Source organism: Saimiri boliviensis, chromosome 4 (genome assembly GCF_048565385.1).
Source record: "Saimiri boliviensis isolate mSaiBol1 chromosome 4, mSaiBol1.pri, whole genome shotgun sequence".
NCBI classification, from domain to species: domain Eukaryota; kingdom Metazoa; phylum Chordata; class Mammalia; order Primates; family Cebidae; genus Saimiri; species Saimiri boliviensis.
Genome location: NC_133452.1, coordinates 111,547,940 through 111,563,835, shown reverse-complemented (window position 1 = coordinate 111,563,835; position 15,896 = coordinate 111,547,940). Strand labels below are relative to the sequence as shown.

General features: G+C 36.8%; 1 protein-coding gene across 9 annotated transcripts in view; it reads left to right on the top strand.

The window, feature by feature from the left end:
- The window catches only part of MYO6 (myosin VI), a 150,957-nt gene that overhangs the window by 69,859 nt on the left and 65,202 nt on the right, over window positions 1-15,896 (top strand). For all 9 annotated transcript variants that reach the window (XR_012517310.1, XM_074398043.1, XM_074398042.1 and 6 more), the window contains exons 5-10: window positions 1,012-1,141; window positions 3,340-3,445; window positions 6,692-6,747; window positions 10,662-10,759; window positions 11,292-11,456; window positions 15,465-15,545. Coding sequence is in view for 8 of the 9 variants with exons in the window: in XM_074398043.1 (XP_074254144.1) it covers window positions 1,012-1,141; window positions 3,340-3,445; window positions 6,692-6,747; window positions 10,662-10,759; window positions 11,292-11,456; window positions 15,465-15,545 (636 nt within the window). In the remaining variant the exon portion in view is untranslated. The remainder of the gene's footprint in view (window positions 1-1,011; window positions 1,142-3,339; window positions 3,446-6,691; window positions 6,748-10,661; window positions 10,760-11,291; window positions 11,457-15,464; window positions 15,546-15,896) is intronic.

Sequence of the window (15,896 nt, the reverse complement as noted above, 5' to 3'; positions counted from 1 at the left end):
CTTCATTATTTTTGAACGAAGAAAACACATGGCTTCTTTGACACTTACTAGATCAAATGACAGTCTTAATCTTTTATATCACTATCAATTTGCCTAATTGTACTTACTCAATTCTGACTAAATTACATTTAGTCTCTGCCATCTGTCCAAGTAGTGACAGCTGGGAAATAGAACTTACTTATTTGATTCCAAATGAGTGTACTTGCCATCTTCTAGTTACATATAGTTTTAAGAATATACTTTTCTCCCTGATATTTTTCAAAATCAACTAAATAAAGAACATGTTTAATGTGGCTATTCTTGATTAGAAATACATTTAGAAGCAAAATTTAATCAGTCAGCTGACTCATGTTGAGCATCTAATATGTACTAAATTCCAAAATTAGAAGTAAGCTTAAGTTGCTCATTAACCATTTAACCCATAAATGTTCTAGGCAGCGGTTAACATACATTGTTTGGACGAAATCTGGGACCAAATGGTCACCACAGAGCGAAATCAATCCTTGGCATTCAGTGATAGGGATGGGCCCAGAGCTGCTTTGAGCTGTGTTAAACTCCCCGGTAGCAGGGTGAATAAAGTAGGTTAGGAATACAAATGACCAAAACTTAGCTGTAGGGGTAGATTTTATAAGTGGAGTCAACAGAAGAAGGCTGAATGAGATGGAGCTAGAGACTCAGATTTCTGTCTGTGGTAACTTGGTGGTGATGCCGTGTTGCTGGGGAAGCACATGGAAGGAGAATATTTTCTTTGAGGCAGAGGTAGGTGGGAAGAGATAATCTTGACTGGATATGCTGAACGAGGTGCCTATGGGGTGGTAAGATATAAATATTTATTAAGAATTGGAGAAATATGGATTCCTGTAAAGATCAGGGAATAAAAGAATATTTAGGACTGATTTGGGAGTCTTAGTTATAGAGAATGGAAATAATCTTCGTTTTATTTCTTCTATGAGCTTTATCTTTAATGAAAATAGTAATTGAAAAATTTTATGTTATGCTTTTCATATTTAGACCTATGTCGCCAACATTCTGATTGCAGTGAATCCATACTTTGACATACCTAAAATATATTCTTCAGAAACAATAAAGTCATATCAAGGAAAATCTCTTGGGACAAGACCACCTCACGTCTTTGCAATTGGTAAGTGATTTTAGTTGTATTTTAATTATTGTCTTTCTTTGTATTGTACATATTTACTCAGTTTTTCTTTTAGATTAATAAAATATACCACAAATTGAATATATATTTTGGAGGAACTGTATACCTCTTTGGTATATCAACATTGTTAGGAGTAAGTATTTTACACAGCGTGGGGAAGAATCATTTTATAGCCAACTCATGGAGCAGGCATACATCGCTATCTGTGTTAAATGCCTGTGTTTGCCCAGATGAAAGTAGGATGTCATAAAAGCTGACCTCATGGCAGTTTTAGAGTCCTTAGTACCTTCAGCTCCATCTTAAAGTGTCCTCCTTTACAGTTTCAAGGTCCTGGCCTTTGTCTCTTACCCAGTTCATCCCTTGTGAGTGTGTTACTTTGGCTAGATTGGAACTGTAAGAGCAGACTTCTGGGCATCATCTTGCATCAGAGCTTTATAAAATTAAAGGAATAAAAGTAGTGTATGCTTCATACCACTGGAGAATCTGTGTGGGAAGACAGTAGTGTCTCTTTGCCTTTCTCAGCCTCTCTTTTATTTTGAAGTCTTCCAGCTCTCAGGCATAGGAGGTGGAGTTATTTGATCAGAATGAGAAATTACCCCTCTTGCCACCAAATATGGAGGTGTTAGCCACCCCTTTGCATTCAGACATAAAGCAGCTAAATGACACATACTGGAACTCGTTCATAGTGCAGTCTGTTTCTCTTTGGGCTTTCCTTTCATGCTTGCGTTTTGGCCTAGCCAGGCCTCACTTCCGTATTTGGTTGACCTGTGTGCTGTATACTGCTAGGTAGAGTAAATGTGACTGACGTAATTACTCTACCAGGGCAGCAGCAGATTTACTTTTGGCTCTGAGAAGCTCTGACAGGCGTCGGTGTGTTCAGCCTGCAAAATGGTGCCCCGTCCTTTAGAACCTGAATGTGAGCAAACTTATCACTGGAGAAAAGCTACATGTTTAAAATGTAAATAAACCAGCTTTTATTTTTAGCTTTTTACTGGTTAAAAAAACCCAAGTGTTTGGAATGATTCTTTAAAAACGGGTGGAGGACGAGTGTGATGGCTCATGCCTATAATCCAAGCACTTGGGAGGGCTGGTCTTGACCAGCCTGGGAAAACATGCAAAACCCTGTTTCTATAAAAAAAAAAACAAAAAACGAAAAAAATTAGCCAGGCATGTGCTTGCCTGTAGTCCCAGCTACTCTGCAGGCGGTGGAGGGAGGATCACTTGAGCTCAGGAGGTCAAAGTTGCAGTGAGTTGAGATCATGCCACTGTACTTCAGGCTGGGTGACAGAGCAAGACTCTATCTAAAAAAAAAAAAAAAAAAGGTGGAATAGGTTGCCGATAAATTGGACAAAGGGACGTGTGTACTCTTGCATATAGTTTGCATTCTCCCCTTAGAGTAAAAGCCATTTCTAAAGTCTTCTTGGCACATGTCTGAGGTGAGAAATAGTTGTCTTATAGAGCCAAATGGTAAGGACCTAATTTTGAATTAAAGTTGCCTTAATTTGAGACTGCTTTAATGGCATTAGATTGTTTTCAACTTGTCTTTGCAGTCTTAACATTTAATACATTTCATAGCCTAAGTTGTTGGAATGTAATAAAGATAGTTAAAAATTACATATGTAAAAGGTGGCAACTCTAGGAAATTGAAAGCTGTTAATTTTGCCTAGTTGTAAAATGTTGACAAATTCTACAAGATGCACAAATTTAATAGTTGCATTATAGGAAAAAAACCCACAGATACATTTTGTAATTATGTATTTTTTTCTCCAGCGAATTTTCGGTTGCCAGATTTCTTAATTGGAAGCTCATTAATTCTTGCTTTTCACTGGGGACTTCATTAGTTATGCATAGTGACCATTTTTTAAACTCCGTCTGTAGATTATCTCTGGAATTAGGAAGAGATGAGCCACAGCCCATAATATTGAGACATTCTATCAGAAACTTAAGAGTTGTTTATTTGGATTTCATATTACTTAACTTTTAGGAAAATAAGAGAGAATATTTAAAGTAAATACTTTAAAAATGTTTTGAACACATTTGAATGACTTTATTTTAAAATTTCATTAACATTGAACTGACATTTATGATTTCTTTAAGAGTAAGTGCTCCTAAGTGAACTTTCTGTTATTAACTTTATATTTAATATATTACTCATCATTAATGTCTTGTTTTGACCCTAGCTGATAAAGCTTTTCGAGACATGAAGGTGCTCAAGATGAGTCAGTCTGTCATTATATCTGGAGAATCAGGAGCTGGCAAAACAGAAAACACAAAATTTGTTCTAAGGTGAGTATTCAGCCAACCTGAAGTATTTGAGCAGCTTGCCTGTTTCTTCCCCCACCTTGAGATAAGGTCTCACTTTGTCACCCAGGATGGAATGCAGTGGCACCACCATAGCTCACTGTAACATTGACCTTCTGGACTCAAGCAATCGTCCCACCTCATTCTCCTAATAGCTGGGACTATAGGCACATGCCACCATGCCCTGCTAATCTTTAAATTTTTTCATAGAGATGAGGTCTTACTGTGGTGTCCAGATTTCAAATTCCTGGGCTCGATTGACCCTCCTGCCTTGGCCTCCCAAAGTGCTGTGATTATAGGCATGAGCCACTGTGCTCTGCCCAGGTTGACTTTTTTTCTGGTAAAAAAAAAATACTTTTGTAAAAGTTGTCAGCCATTTCTAAGTGCATAACATAGTAGCATTAAGTATATTCACATTGTTGTGCAGCCAATCTGTACAATCTCCACAACTTTTCATCTTGGAAAACTAAAATTTTACCCATTCAACAGCTCCTCCATTTATCCAGCCCCCTAGCAACCACCATTGTACTTTTCAGTTTTTCTTTGAATTTAACTACTCTGGATATCTTTTGTGTAAGTGAAATTACAGAGTATTTGTTTTTCTGTGACTGGCCTATTTTATTTAGCTCAACTTACGATTCATCCATGTTGTAGTATGTGTCAGAATTTCGTTTCCTTTAATTTTATTTTTTGCTATTTTGGATCCCATCCTTCCGTTTTAAGGCTGAGTAATATTTTATTGTAGATACATGGTACGTTTTCTTTATCCATGCATTTGTCAATGGACATTTAGGTTACTTCTACCACTTGGCTATTGTGAATAGTGCTGTTATGAACATGGGTGTGCAAATATTTCTTTGAGAATTTGAACAGGTTGGCTTTTAATACCTTTGCATGCTTCATGAAATAGTTTGGAATGGTGGGCTGTATCCCTTTAAAGAGACAGACACCTTATATGGAAACTAGTCTATAGATTACGGAAGCCAGCTCTGATGTGTTATTCACATGAGGATCTTGGAGGAGACCAGTACTGGCTAGACAAAGGGTGATCTAGGAATGTTCCTTAAGAATCTAACATTTACATTCTGTTTATACGTGTGTTGTTAGCGTGGTTGAAACAATTTTTTACCTTAAGCTTATGATAATTGGCCTCCTTATTTCTGTTTCCTTATAGCCTGCCCCCTAATGTGTTCCCTCTGCTGCCATTAAATTGAACTCGTGGCACTGTGGTGTTTTTTTTGTTTGTTTTATTTGGTTTGTTTTTTTTTTAAACGAGGGTCTTGCTCTGTTGCCCAGTCCCCTAGACTGTAGGGCAGTGGTGCGATCGTAGCTCACTGCAGCCTCGACTTCCTGGGCCCAAGTGATCCTCCTACCTCAACCTCCCAAGTAACTGGGACCACAGGCATGTGCCACCATGCCTGGCTAATTTTTTATTTTTTGTAGAGACAGGGTCATGCTATGTTGTCCAGGCTGGTCTCCAACTCCTGGACTTAAATGAACCTCCCACTTGGACCTCCTAAAGTGCTGGGATTACAGACATGCGCCACCATGCCTGGCCTTATACTTAGTTTAGAATTATAGCATTTTAAAAATGGAAGGAATCATAACACTCACTGTAGTGTAGTACTTTTAATTTGCATAACCATGGAGGTTAGACCTAATGGTTGAACTACTGGTAGGAGCAACGTATTCACCAGTGTTGTTCCCGCTGAATTATAGTTCTTAGTTGATTGCTACCTAGTGGTACTCTGAAATTTCTCTGTTCATTATATAAATATGTGTGCTGTTCAGAGTTATTTATATAAAATCAATTGAAGAGTTCGTTGACAACTCTTACATATACACAATTCTGGTTTAATGAATTCTTACCAATATTCTTGGATTCTAAGTGGTTCAGTTTCTTTTTCTTTCTTTCCTGTATGTAATAGTCTATATGAGTCTATGGTTAACATATGAAAATGAACAAAAAGTTAAGGAATTATAAAGTTACAATGTGAACTTATATTTTAAATTAAGCATTGTTCTTTGTTTTGAAATGAGCCAGGCAAATAGTTATTTCTCTGTGTTTTATATTTCAGTGAAACATGAAGAGTGATAACTTGCCAGTTGTTCAGTGGGAGATTGCCTTATTTTATATAGCCAAAGATTGAATTAACAGGCTCTCACAGAAGGCTTTGAAATCTCCTGTAGTTGATGAATATGATATATTTAAAATCAAATAGTTCGATAAAATCAGAACACTCCCTAAAGAGTTTAAAAATTAATGTCGATTAGATGTTAAAGGCAATACAAATAGAATTTATTTTTTATTTTTATAATTTCAAAATTTGGATTCAGGTGATACATGTGCTGGTTTGTTATGAGTATATTTTGTGACGCTGAGGTTTAGGGTGTGAGTGATCCCATCACTGAGGTAGTGAGCATAGTACCCCCAAATAAAAAAAAATTTTTTTGTGTTGGAGTCCCAGTCTGTCACTCAGGCTAGAGTGCAGTGGCGCAGTCTCAGCCCACTGCAACCTGTGCCTCCCGGGTTTAAGCAGTTCTTCTGCTTCAGCCTCCCTAATAGCTGGGATGACAAGCGCACACCATCATGCCTGGCTAATTGTTTTTTTTTTTTTTTTTTTCTTCTCCAGACAGAGTCTTGCTCTGTCACCCAGGCTGGTGTGCAGTGGTGTGATCTTGGCTCACTGCAACCTCCACTTCCCAGGTTCAAGTGATGAACCTCAGCCTTCTGAGTAGATGGGATTACAGGTGCCTGCTACACCTGGCTAATTTTTGTATTTTTAGTAGAAATGGGGTTTCATCATATTCGCCAGGCTGGTCTCGAACTCCTGACCTTGTGATCTGCCTGCCTCAGCCTTCCAAAGTGCTGGGATGACAGGCATGAGCCACCGTGTTTGGCCCCGGCTAATTTTTATATTTTAGTAGAGATGGGGTTTCACCATTTGGCCAGGCTGGTCTTGAACTCCTGACCTCAGGTGATCTGCCTGCTTTGTTCTCCCAAAGTGCTGGGATTATAGGCATGAACCACTGTGCCTCGCCCCAAATAGAATTTTAAATAAATTTTAAAAGCTGTAACAGAATAGTTGCATTTAAGTACATATGTTTAGCTTTTAAACAGTTATAATGATGATCTAGTTTCAGTTTTATATGTACTAAATAATAACAAAAGTATAAATTATTGTATACCATATTATTGTCATCAACATTTTTCTTCTATATTTTAAACAGATACCTGACTGAATCTTATGGAACCGGTCAAGATATTGATGACAGAATTGTTGAAGGTATTGCTAATTTTTATTTCTATTGTTATACATGTCCTGAAATTAATTTACAAGACTTCTTACAGGCAGAATGTTCTTTTATCTCCTACAAATCATTGCTCATGTATCATCTTGTTATTTACTTAATATCTGTTGTTTCTGCCCCCACCCTCACCTCATGAAAATACGAAGAAGGCAGAAATTTTTGTTTCGTATTCCAAACCTGTAGAATAGTAACTGATAGATAGCATAAACATCTGTTGAATGAGTGAAAGAAGTACAGGTATTTTTTAAGCTTCCTGTTTGTTTTGTGGAGCTTGTTTTGTGTAAAGGGAAGAGGAAGAAAGGTTATTTGGCATTAAGGTGCTTTTAAGGGAAGTCATTTTAACAAAGGCAATAGTGTGTAAATTGATTTCCTTAAGCTATCCATGCTAGCGTACCTTTTTAGAAAGTCTTCTTGTAGCTCAGTTTGGAGACTACTGGCCTAAACTACCACTATGTTGAATCTCTGTATGATGCCCTCCTGCATCATAGACTCCTGTTTGATCTCCTCACTTAGGTTCTTACTTTTCCTTAATCCAGTCTCTGTATGAAAGTTGGAATACTTTTTTTTTTTTTTGAGACGGAGTCTTGCTCTGTCACTCAGCACCCAGGCTGGAGTGCAGTGGTATGATTTCGGCTCACTGCAACCTCTGTCCCCTGGGTTCAAGCATTTCTCCTGCCTCAGCCTCCCAAGTAGCTGGGATTTCAGATGTGTGCTGCCATGCCTGGCTAATTTTTGTATTTTTAGTAGAGGTGGGCTTTCACCAATTTAGCCAGGCTGGTCTTGAACTCCTGATCTCAGGTGCTCCACCTGCCTTGGCCTCCCAGAGTGCTGGGATTATAGGTAAAAGCCACCGCGCCCAGCCAGAAGAATTTCTTTTGCTTTAAATCGTCTAATGGCTTCATATAGCTCTCAACATCATGCCCCAGATCCGTAACATCACCCGCAGTGCTCTGTGTGGTCTGGCTCCTGCCTCTTCTGATCTCATCCAGAGTCATATTTCTTCTGACTCCTCACGCTTTAATCACATTGGGCTTCTTGTAGTTCTTTTGAACTGTTTTAAACAGGCTTCTCTGAATACTCATTCTCCTTCCCCCATGTTACTTTTCCCCACTATGTACTCAGTAAGCATTTTAAATAACGGTGGTGATAATAACATATATGGGATATATTAGGCATTATCTCATTTGTTTAAAATCTGTTATCTAGTTTAAATCTTGACAGAATGAATTAGATACTATTTTATCCCTTCTTTAAAGATGAGAAACTGAGGTGGTAATATGCTGAAGCTTGTATAGCTCATAAGTTGTGGAACTGGGATATAAACTTAGACATCTTAACTACATGCCATACTAAATTCCTATTTTAACACTCTCTTGGCCTTTTTTGTTTTTAAATTAGAGACAGCATCTGACTATGTTGCCCAGGCAGGTCTCAAACACCTGGGCTCAAGCAGTCCTCCTGCCTCAGCCGCATAAGTAGCTGGGACTATACGAGTGCAACACTGCATGCTCTTGACATTTTAAAGAAAAAAACTTAATAGGAGCCTTATATGTTGATGCATTTTGCTAAATCATAGCAAATGCTCTGTGCATTTTTCACAATGATGTAAAATCTCCATGTAGCTCAATCTAAATGCAACTCTAATTAACATTTTTTTTTTTTTTTTAGACGGAGTTTTGCTCTTGTTACCCAGGCTGGAGTGCAATGGCGCAATCCCGGCTCACCGCAGCCTCCGCCTCCTGGGTTCAGGCAATTCTCCTGCCTCAGCCTCCTGAGTAGCTGGGATTACAGGCACGCACCACCATGCCCAGCTAATTTTTTTGTATTTTTAGTAGAGACGGGGTTTCACCATGTTGACCAGGATGGTCTCGATCTCTTGACCTTGTGATCCACCCGCCTCGGCCTCCCAAACTGCTGGGATTACAGGCTTGATTGAGCCACCGCGCCCGGCCATAAACATTTTTAAAGTTAAGCATCAGTAAAAGTTTTTTAATATAAATAATTTTCTAGTTTCATTTACAGTTTTTACTTGGTGTTGTAACATACCCAGATAGGCACTTATCTTGTAAGCAATGCTTTATTCACAGCAAAGTGCCTTACTTTAGTGAGGGAGTCATTCTTAAAAACTGAATAAATTAATAAAAATAGAACAAATTATGGGCTACCTCAGTAAAAGACTAGTATTGTGATTTGCTCATTTGAGGTGCACTTGGCAATTGGATATAAGCCTGGTTTCTTCCATGTTAATGTGCTGTATGGTGTGTAGTGTGTTACAGTGGAGAAAAGTTGGAAGTATTATTCCAAATGTTTCTATAGCTGCTTTTTTTTTTTTTTGGAGGCTGAGCCTTGCTTTGTCCTCCAGGCTGGAGTACAGTGGTGTGATCTTGGCTTATTGCAACTTCTGTGTCTCGAATTCAAGTGATACTTCTGCCTCAGCTTTCCAGGTAGCTGGGATTATAGGCATGTGCCACCACACCTGGCTAATTTTTGTATTTTTTAGTAGAGTTGGGGTTTTACCATGTTGGCCAGGCTGGACTTGAACTCCTGACCTCAGGTCATCGCCTGCCTCCCAAAGTGCTGGGATTACAGGCGTGAACCACTGCACCCAGTTCTATAGCCTCTTAATGGAGAGTGGTAAATGTAACAGGAAGGGCCTAGAGTTTTTTTGATGCCATCTGTAGTAGAAGTTTAGTTGCTGGTTTTGGAATGAGCATATTATTAGTAGCATTAATATGATTTTCTGTTGGAGAGGTTCTTACCCTATTTGGGGATATTTTGCTTGTGTTAAATTCTTCAGTAAAAACTAGTAGATTACTGGTAAGGGAGTTGGGAGACCTGTAAATGAGTCCTCCTTCTGTCAGCAGCCAGTTAGATGGCCTTTGAAGAGTGAGTTGACCATGCTGGCTCAGTTTTTTTGTCCCATCTGAAACATGAGGAACATATGCTAATATTTCTTTTAGTTTTAATGTTTGCTTTCTTATCTTTGGCAAGTAAAATGGCTGGGGAGTGAGCTTTCAAAGAGCTTAGAGACTAGTTACGCATTCTACTGTGGATAGGAGAAATAGACTTGAAAAGGCTTCATAAGAAATATGGCTTCATGTTTATTATAGCAAGAACATGCTTCATAAAAAAATATTTTAACACTAAACATGAAGCACTTTAAGTTTGTTGACGGAGAATACGTGTGTAAGATTAACACTAATTTTGTATGTTTATAATTGAGACTTAGGTGAGTGTAAGAGTAGACTCTATTGACTCTTATCCGGTCATGGTATGTGTATGGGTTATTATAAAATAACAATGAAAATGTTATATTTGTTTATTAGGATTTTAAAACCTAGTATTCTGAGAGCCTTTCTTAGATAATCCTGTAAACTCTTAATTTGTTAAATTTCACTGGATGTACATGTAAAAGTGTTAAATCTGGAGGCTATGTTAATATGTAAAATGTTTTACAAAAGTAAGTCAAGTAATAACATTTCTTGCCTGTGTTTTCTCACAAGAGGTTTGCTGTTTTATCTATTATAATTAGTACTCTTGTGAGCCTGATATACTTGAGAAAACAGTAAAAGTCTTAGGGAAAGAATTTTAAAATCAAGTTATAAATTTTGTAACATAATGGCTTAAAAATTTAGTTTTTCCTATAACATTTACATTTTCTTTTTATGTGTTTGAGAAATTTTCCTATCTCCTGGACTTGAATAGTACCTGAGCCTACTGGGCTGTCAATAAATATTTGTGGAATTTGACATTACATGTAAATTCATTCATGTTAATATTTTTAGAGCATTTTTTAGACATATATATTAACAGATGGAGGCATACTATGCATATTTTGTAATGTTCCTTCATGCTAATTTTTTGATGGAATATTTTTATTTCTCAATAGCTAACCCACTCCTAGAAGCCTTTGGAAATGCAAAGACTGTTCGCAACAATAATAGCAGTCGATTTGGGAAATTTGTAGAAATACATTTTAATGAAAAGGTAAGTGAGAGTAAGCTTTGGAATGATATTTTTTGGGAATTTTGTGAAAATGCAGGGGTCAGTTGGTGCTGTACTTGCACTTATGATAAATTCCTTTAAGTTTCATTGTTACTTTAGATGATTTCAGGAATGTATATGTCCACTACGACCACCTAAAAAGCTGCTTTCAGAATTTAAAACCCAGATACTGAATTTGACTTTGTCATTGAGTATTACCGTATAGCTAGTCATGTAAGATATTCTAGCACTTGTGTTGAGGTGCGGTGCAAGGTCAATTGTGATTCTGCAGTGGCTCAAAACTTAGTAGGATTTGGGTAGAGACTTAAATGAGGATGTTTAAAATGAAGGATGACGGTTATAAATACTCTAAGCTTACATTTAGTTTTTTGTTGTTTCCCCCTTTATTTGATGAATATTATAACCTCTATGTTAGATAAATGTGTATTAGAAAAGGTAAATAATTTAAGATTGCTGAGTTATACTTTAAGACTTTAAATATAAAAATATATTTTCTCTCTGTTTTGTTTTTTAGAGCTCAGTTGTTGGAGGATTTGTTTCACATTATCTTCTAGAAAAATCTAGGATCTGTGTTCAAGGCAAAGAGGAAAGAAATTATCATATCTTTTATAGGTTGTGTGCTGGTGCTTCTGAAGATATTAGAGAAAAACTTCATTTGAGCTCACCAGATAATTTTCGGGTAGGTCAAAAGAAAAGAAATTTCGTACAGTCAGGTGCAGTGGCTCATGACTGTAATCCCAGCACTTTGGGAGGCTGAGGTGTGTGGGTTGCTTGAGCCCAGGAATTCAAGAGCAGCCTGGGCAATGTAGTGAGACCCTGTCTCTGGAAAAAAAAAAAAAAAAAAAAGCTAGGCTTGGTGACACACACCTGTAGTTCCAGTTACTCCAAAGGCTGAAGTGGGAGGATCACTTGAGCCCAGGAGATTGAGGCTGCGGTGAGCTGTGATTATGTCATTGCACTCCAGCCTGGGTAACAGAGTGAGACCCTGGCTCAAAGAAAAAATAATTTCATACAGTTTTTGAAAATAGAATTGCCATTAGTCTTAAAACTTATTTTAGTGAATTTTGAAATCTAGTTGTTTTGTGTATGTAACTTACATGAGATCAAGTATAACATGTTAGAATGATCACTGTACTGAGATCTGTATTAAGATGTACTGCTGAATTTATAATATAACACTATATGAGGAGGCACATAATGGAATAGATGAAAGGATAGATGTTAACCCCATATCAATTTAAACTTAATTAGAAATTTATCGCCGGGCGCGGTGGCTCAAGCCTGTAATCCCAGCACTTTGGGAGGCCGAGGTGGGTGGATCATGAGGTCAAGAGATCGAGACCATCCTGGTCAACATGGTGAAACCCTGTCTCTACTAAAAATACAAAAAATTAGCTGGGCATGGTGGCGCGTGCCTGTAATCCCAGCTACTCAGGAGGCTGAGGCAGGAGAATTGCCTGAACCCAGGAGGCAGAGGTTGCGGTGAGCCGAGATCGCGCCATTGCACTCCAGCCTGGGTAACAAGAGTGAAACTCCCTCTCAAAAAAAAAAAAAAAGGGGGCCGGGCGCGGTGGCCCAAGCCTGTAATCCCAGCACTTTGGGAGGCCAAGGCGGGTGGATCACGAAGTCAAAAGATCGAGACCGTCCTGGTCAACATGGTGAAACCCCGTCTCTACTAAAAATACAAAAAATTAGCTGGGCATGGTGGCGTGTGCCTGTAATCCCAGCTACTCAGGAGGCTGAGGCAGGAGAATTGCCTGAACCCAGGAGGCGAAGGTTGCGGTGAGCCGAGATCGCGCCATTGCACTCCAGCCTGGGTAACAAGAGCGAAACTCCGTCTCAAATAAAAAAAAAAAAAAAAAAGGAAAAAAAAAAAAAAAGAAATTTATCATAGTTATGTAATATTGGCTTTAAAGTTACCTTTGAGTTATCTGTAAAAATGTTTGAACACTGAATTAATATTAATAAAGGACACATGATTGTATTTCTTAATTCACTTCAACAACAAATATTTATTGCTTGCCCATTGGGTGCCAGGCATTGTGCCAGCATTAAAAAGATAACTGGGAATGGTTAACATAATTTTCAGATTCTCAGGTTAGAAAACAGTGTCTGTGTATGGAATATGGGAATGTAGTTTATACAAAGGAATGGAATGTGAGTAAAGAGTGTAGTTTGTATAGAGTTCCCCAGGTGATTCTGATAGTCTTTTTTGGTCAGAAATCATCCATTTGAGAATCATAACACATAATTATTGCTGTGTTGCTGTGTGTTTTTACAGACAGCTTTTCTTTTACTTCATCCAATTTCTTTTCATGTGTATTTGCAAATTTTAAAAGTCTGTTGTCTTAAAACGTTTTATAAATGTATCTCTTCATATACTTCTAAAATCTCCAGTCTTTTCTAGAACTCTCCAAATTCATTGGAATTTGAAGCTAGTTGTCCACATTATTTTCATGGAAGTAAAGAAAAATTATTTCATTTCTTTTTTTACTATGTTTTTTAGAAAAGGAATATAGATTACTGTGAATTACGTAAAATATAATAACAATGATGTAGTTTTGTCACCACTTAGTTGACAGTACAGTGATGTGACTGTTCTGGTCTTAATCTAGCATTTCTTTCTGCTTGAAGGTTTGGGAGCATAGTATTTCTGGGTTTCAGAATGTACAGCCTTTCCTGGTACAATAGCAGGCATCCTAAAAGGGCAGCTATTAAAATTTATCTGGTCAGAAGATTTCCTGCTTTTGCAGTGTGAACCAGGAGGCCTAATTTTCTTTCTTAAAGGGAAGTCTTTATTATGGTAAGAGGGAGAGTAGGGGAACAGCGTTGCATGCATTTACCGTCTTGAATATTCCTCTCATATGCAGGCACACACACACTCCTATATCCACTTCCCCCAAATAATTATGTCTTAAAGTGACTTGTAATTATGTTAGTGATTTCATCAGGTTTTTCCGTAGGTTAGCTCTCTGGTTATAACTGAGAGATCAGGTTTTAAAAGCAAAGGGGAAACCTGCAGTAGGTTGAACACTTCCAAAATTGTTGAAATTTTTTGGTCACTAAAAATTTACATCACTACTCCATCAAAATTAGGGTGTAAAGAATTGTGGCTGTATACCTATTTGAAAGCATTTGTATTAACCACACATATACTTTAAAAAGTAAAAGGTTTTAAAATGTTTGCATTATTTAAACATTTCAAATATTTCTTTTATGGAGCCATTTGCTGTAATCATGGATAGATCCTTGAATGTAGAGAAAGCTTGGATAGAATAAGAATAGATGGCAGGGGTAGTGTTCTAGTTTCAGGAAAACTAAAACGTTGTAATATTAGGCCCCACTGTCCAGAAGCAAAGTATTTGACAAAACAGTTGGAGTGAGGAGACAAAATGCTTGGTAGCAAAGTAACATTGGTTTTGACTTTGTATGTTTAAGCTATTATTCTGCTAAGTAAAAGAGCTCTTACTTGAAATGGTCAATTGAAAATGCTTTCCAACATTGTTTCTTCTCCCTTCTCTTTTATTTTTTTCCCCCAAAGATTCTAGGGTAGAAGAAAAAAATATATATATATTGTTGTCTTGTTTTTACTGTATTTTAGCATTTAATTATAATGGAGAAGGAATGATAGCTGTATTGATTATCTGAAATTTAATTTATCCCCAAATAATTCAAATTTATAATAAATTTTTTTTGGTATGTGTATGATGTGGTGTATTTAATCTGGGATGGGAATTCATGCCATGGTACAATAAAATCATAGTGACCTGATTTACGAGAAGCTGAGGTGTTTAAAAAACTTATCCATTCTGTTCTCTGTGTACATCCTTCCTGGTCAGATTTGCCCAATTCCAACTGAATTTCATCTTTAGGCTGTGTGTAATTTTTAGAAAAATGCAGTATTTTTAGTCTGCCATATAGCTAATGTGTTCATTAACTTTTGATTAGAAACGGTTTTTAAATGAAGCAAGCCTTCAATTGCAAGACTAATAAATGTGAGCAGTAGATTCTTGTTGATATTGATACAGGTTCTTTTTCTGAACTACTACTCTTATTCTATAGTGTGGAAGTATTTAGCTTTTAAAAGCCTTTGGGAAGCAAAGTAAATCGTTGAAATAAAACCTAAAATTATTTGCTCCATAAAGCAAGTACTGTAATTTATGTACAATTATTGTTAACTGTCAGTAAATGTGAAAAGCATGTTTTAAAAAACTGACTCTAAAAATCAGAAATTAAGAAAATCAAGGATAGTATTTCTTAATTATTCAGAATTTAAAATATTACTTGAAAAATTAAACCACAGTGTGGGTCCTTACTTGAGATTCTACGTATTTAGTAGGAAGCTGATTTTCATGATTTTATGGACTGTATTTAGGTTTTTGATGCTGAAAAGATATAAAATCATTGCCCTTTAAAAGTAGAAAACCTTTATGTCATTGATTTTTATTTTAATCATTTTATTTAATCTACTTTCAGAGATTAGGATTTTTAGTATTCCTGGTTTTATTAGTAGAAAAAAATGTTTATAAATATTGAAGTATTTTAGTGGAGAGATCAAACATTAAACAGTACTCAAGTTGTGTTTAGAAATTCCTCATGGTTGCCACTATTTGATAAGTTGTGTTTTCTCCTGTGTTATTTCCCTGTGGATCATATATGTTAATTTATTTAATTTGTTTTGTCATAGTATTTAAACCGAGGCTGCACTAGATACTTTGCTAACAAAGAAACTGACAAACAGATTTTACAGAACCGCAAAAGTCCTGAGGTATAGTAGACCTTTTTTCTTAAAATCTTTAATGTAAAAAAGAAAGTCATGCTGAAAGATGTGTTATAATTTTTATTTTGGAGCCCAAGTAAGAGTTCTAAAGGCTTATACTTTTAAAAACTAAATATTTATCGAAGTCTGTTTCCCAGTGTAATACTTTATGCCTCTTGTTGGTATCTACTGAAGTCCCGGGTTCTGGTTCGTCCTGGTTGAGTATCACTGCTCTCCTCTCATTCTCTTTTCAAGCATGAAGGCATTAAATTGCCTAAGAATCATTCTCTTCTAGCATTTTTGAAACTTACTCTTATATTACCCACTTGAGCTTAAGTATATGTCTTTTACAATTTATTG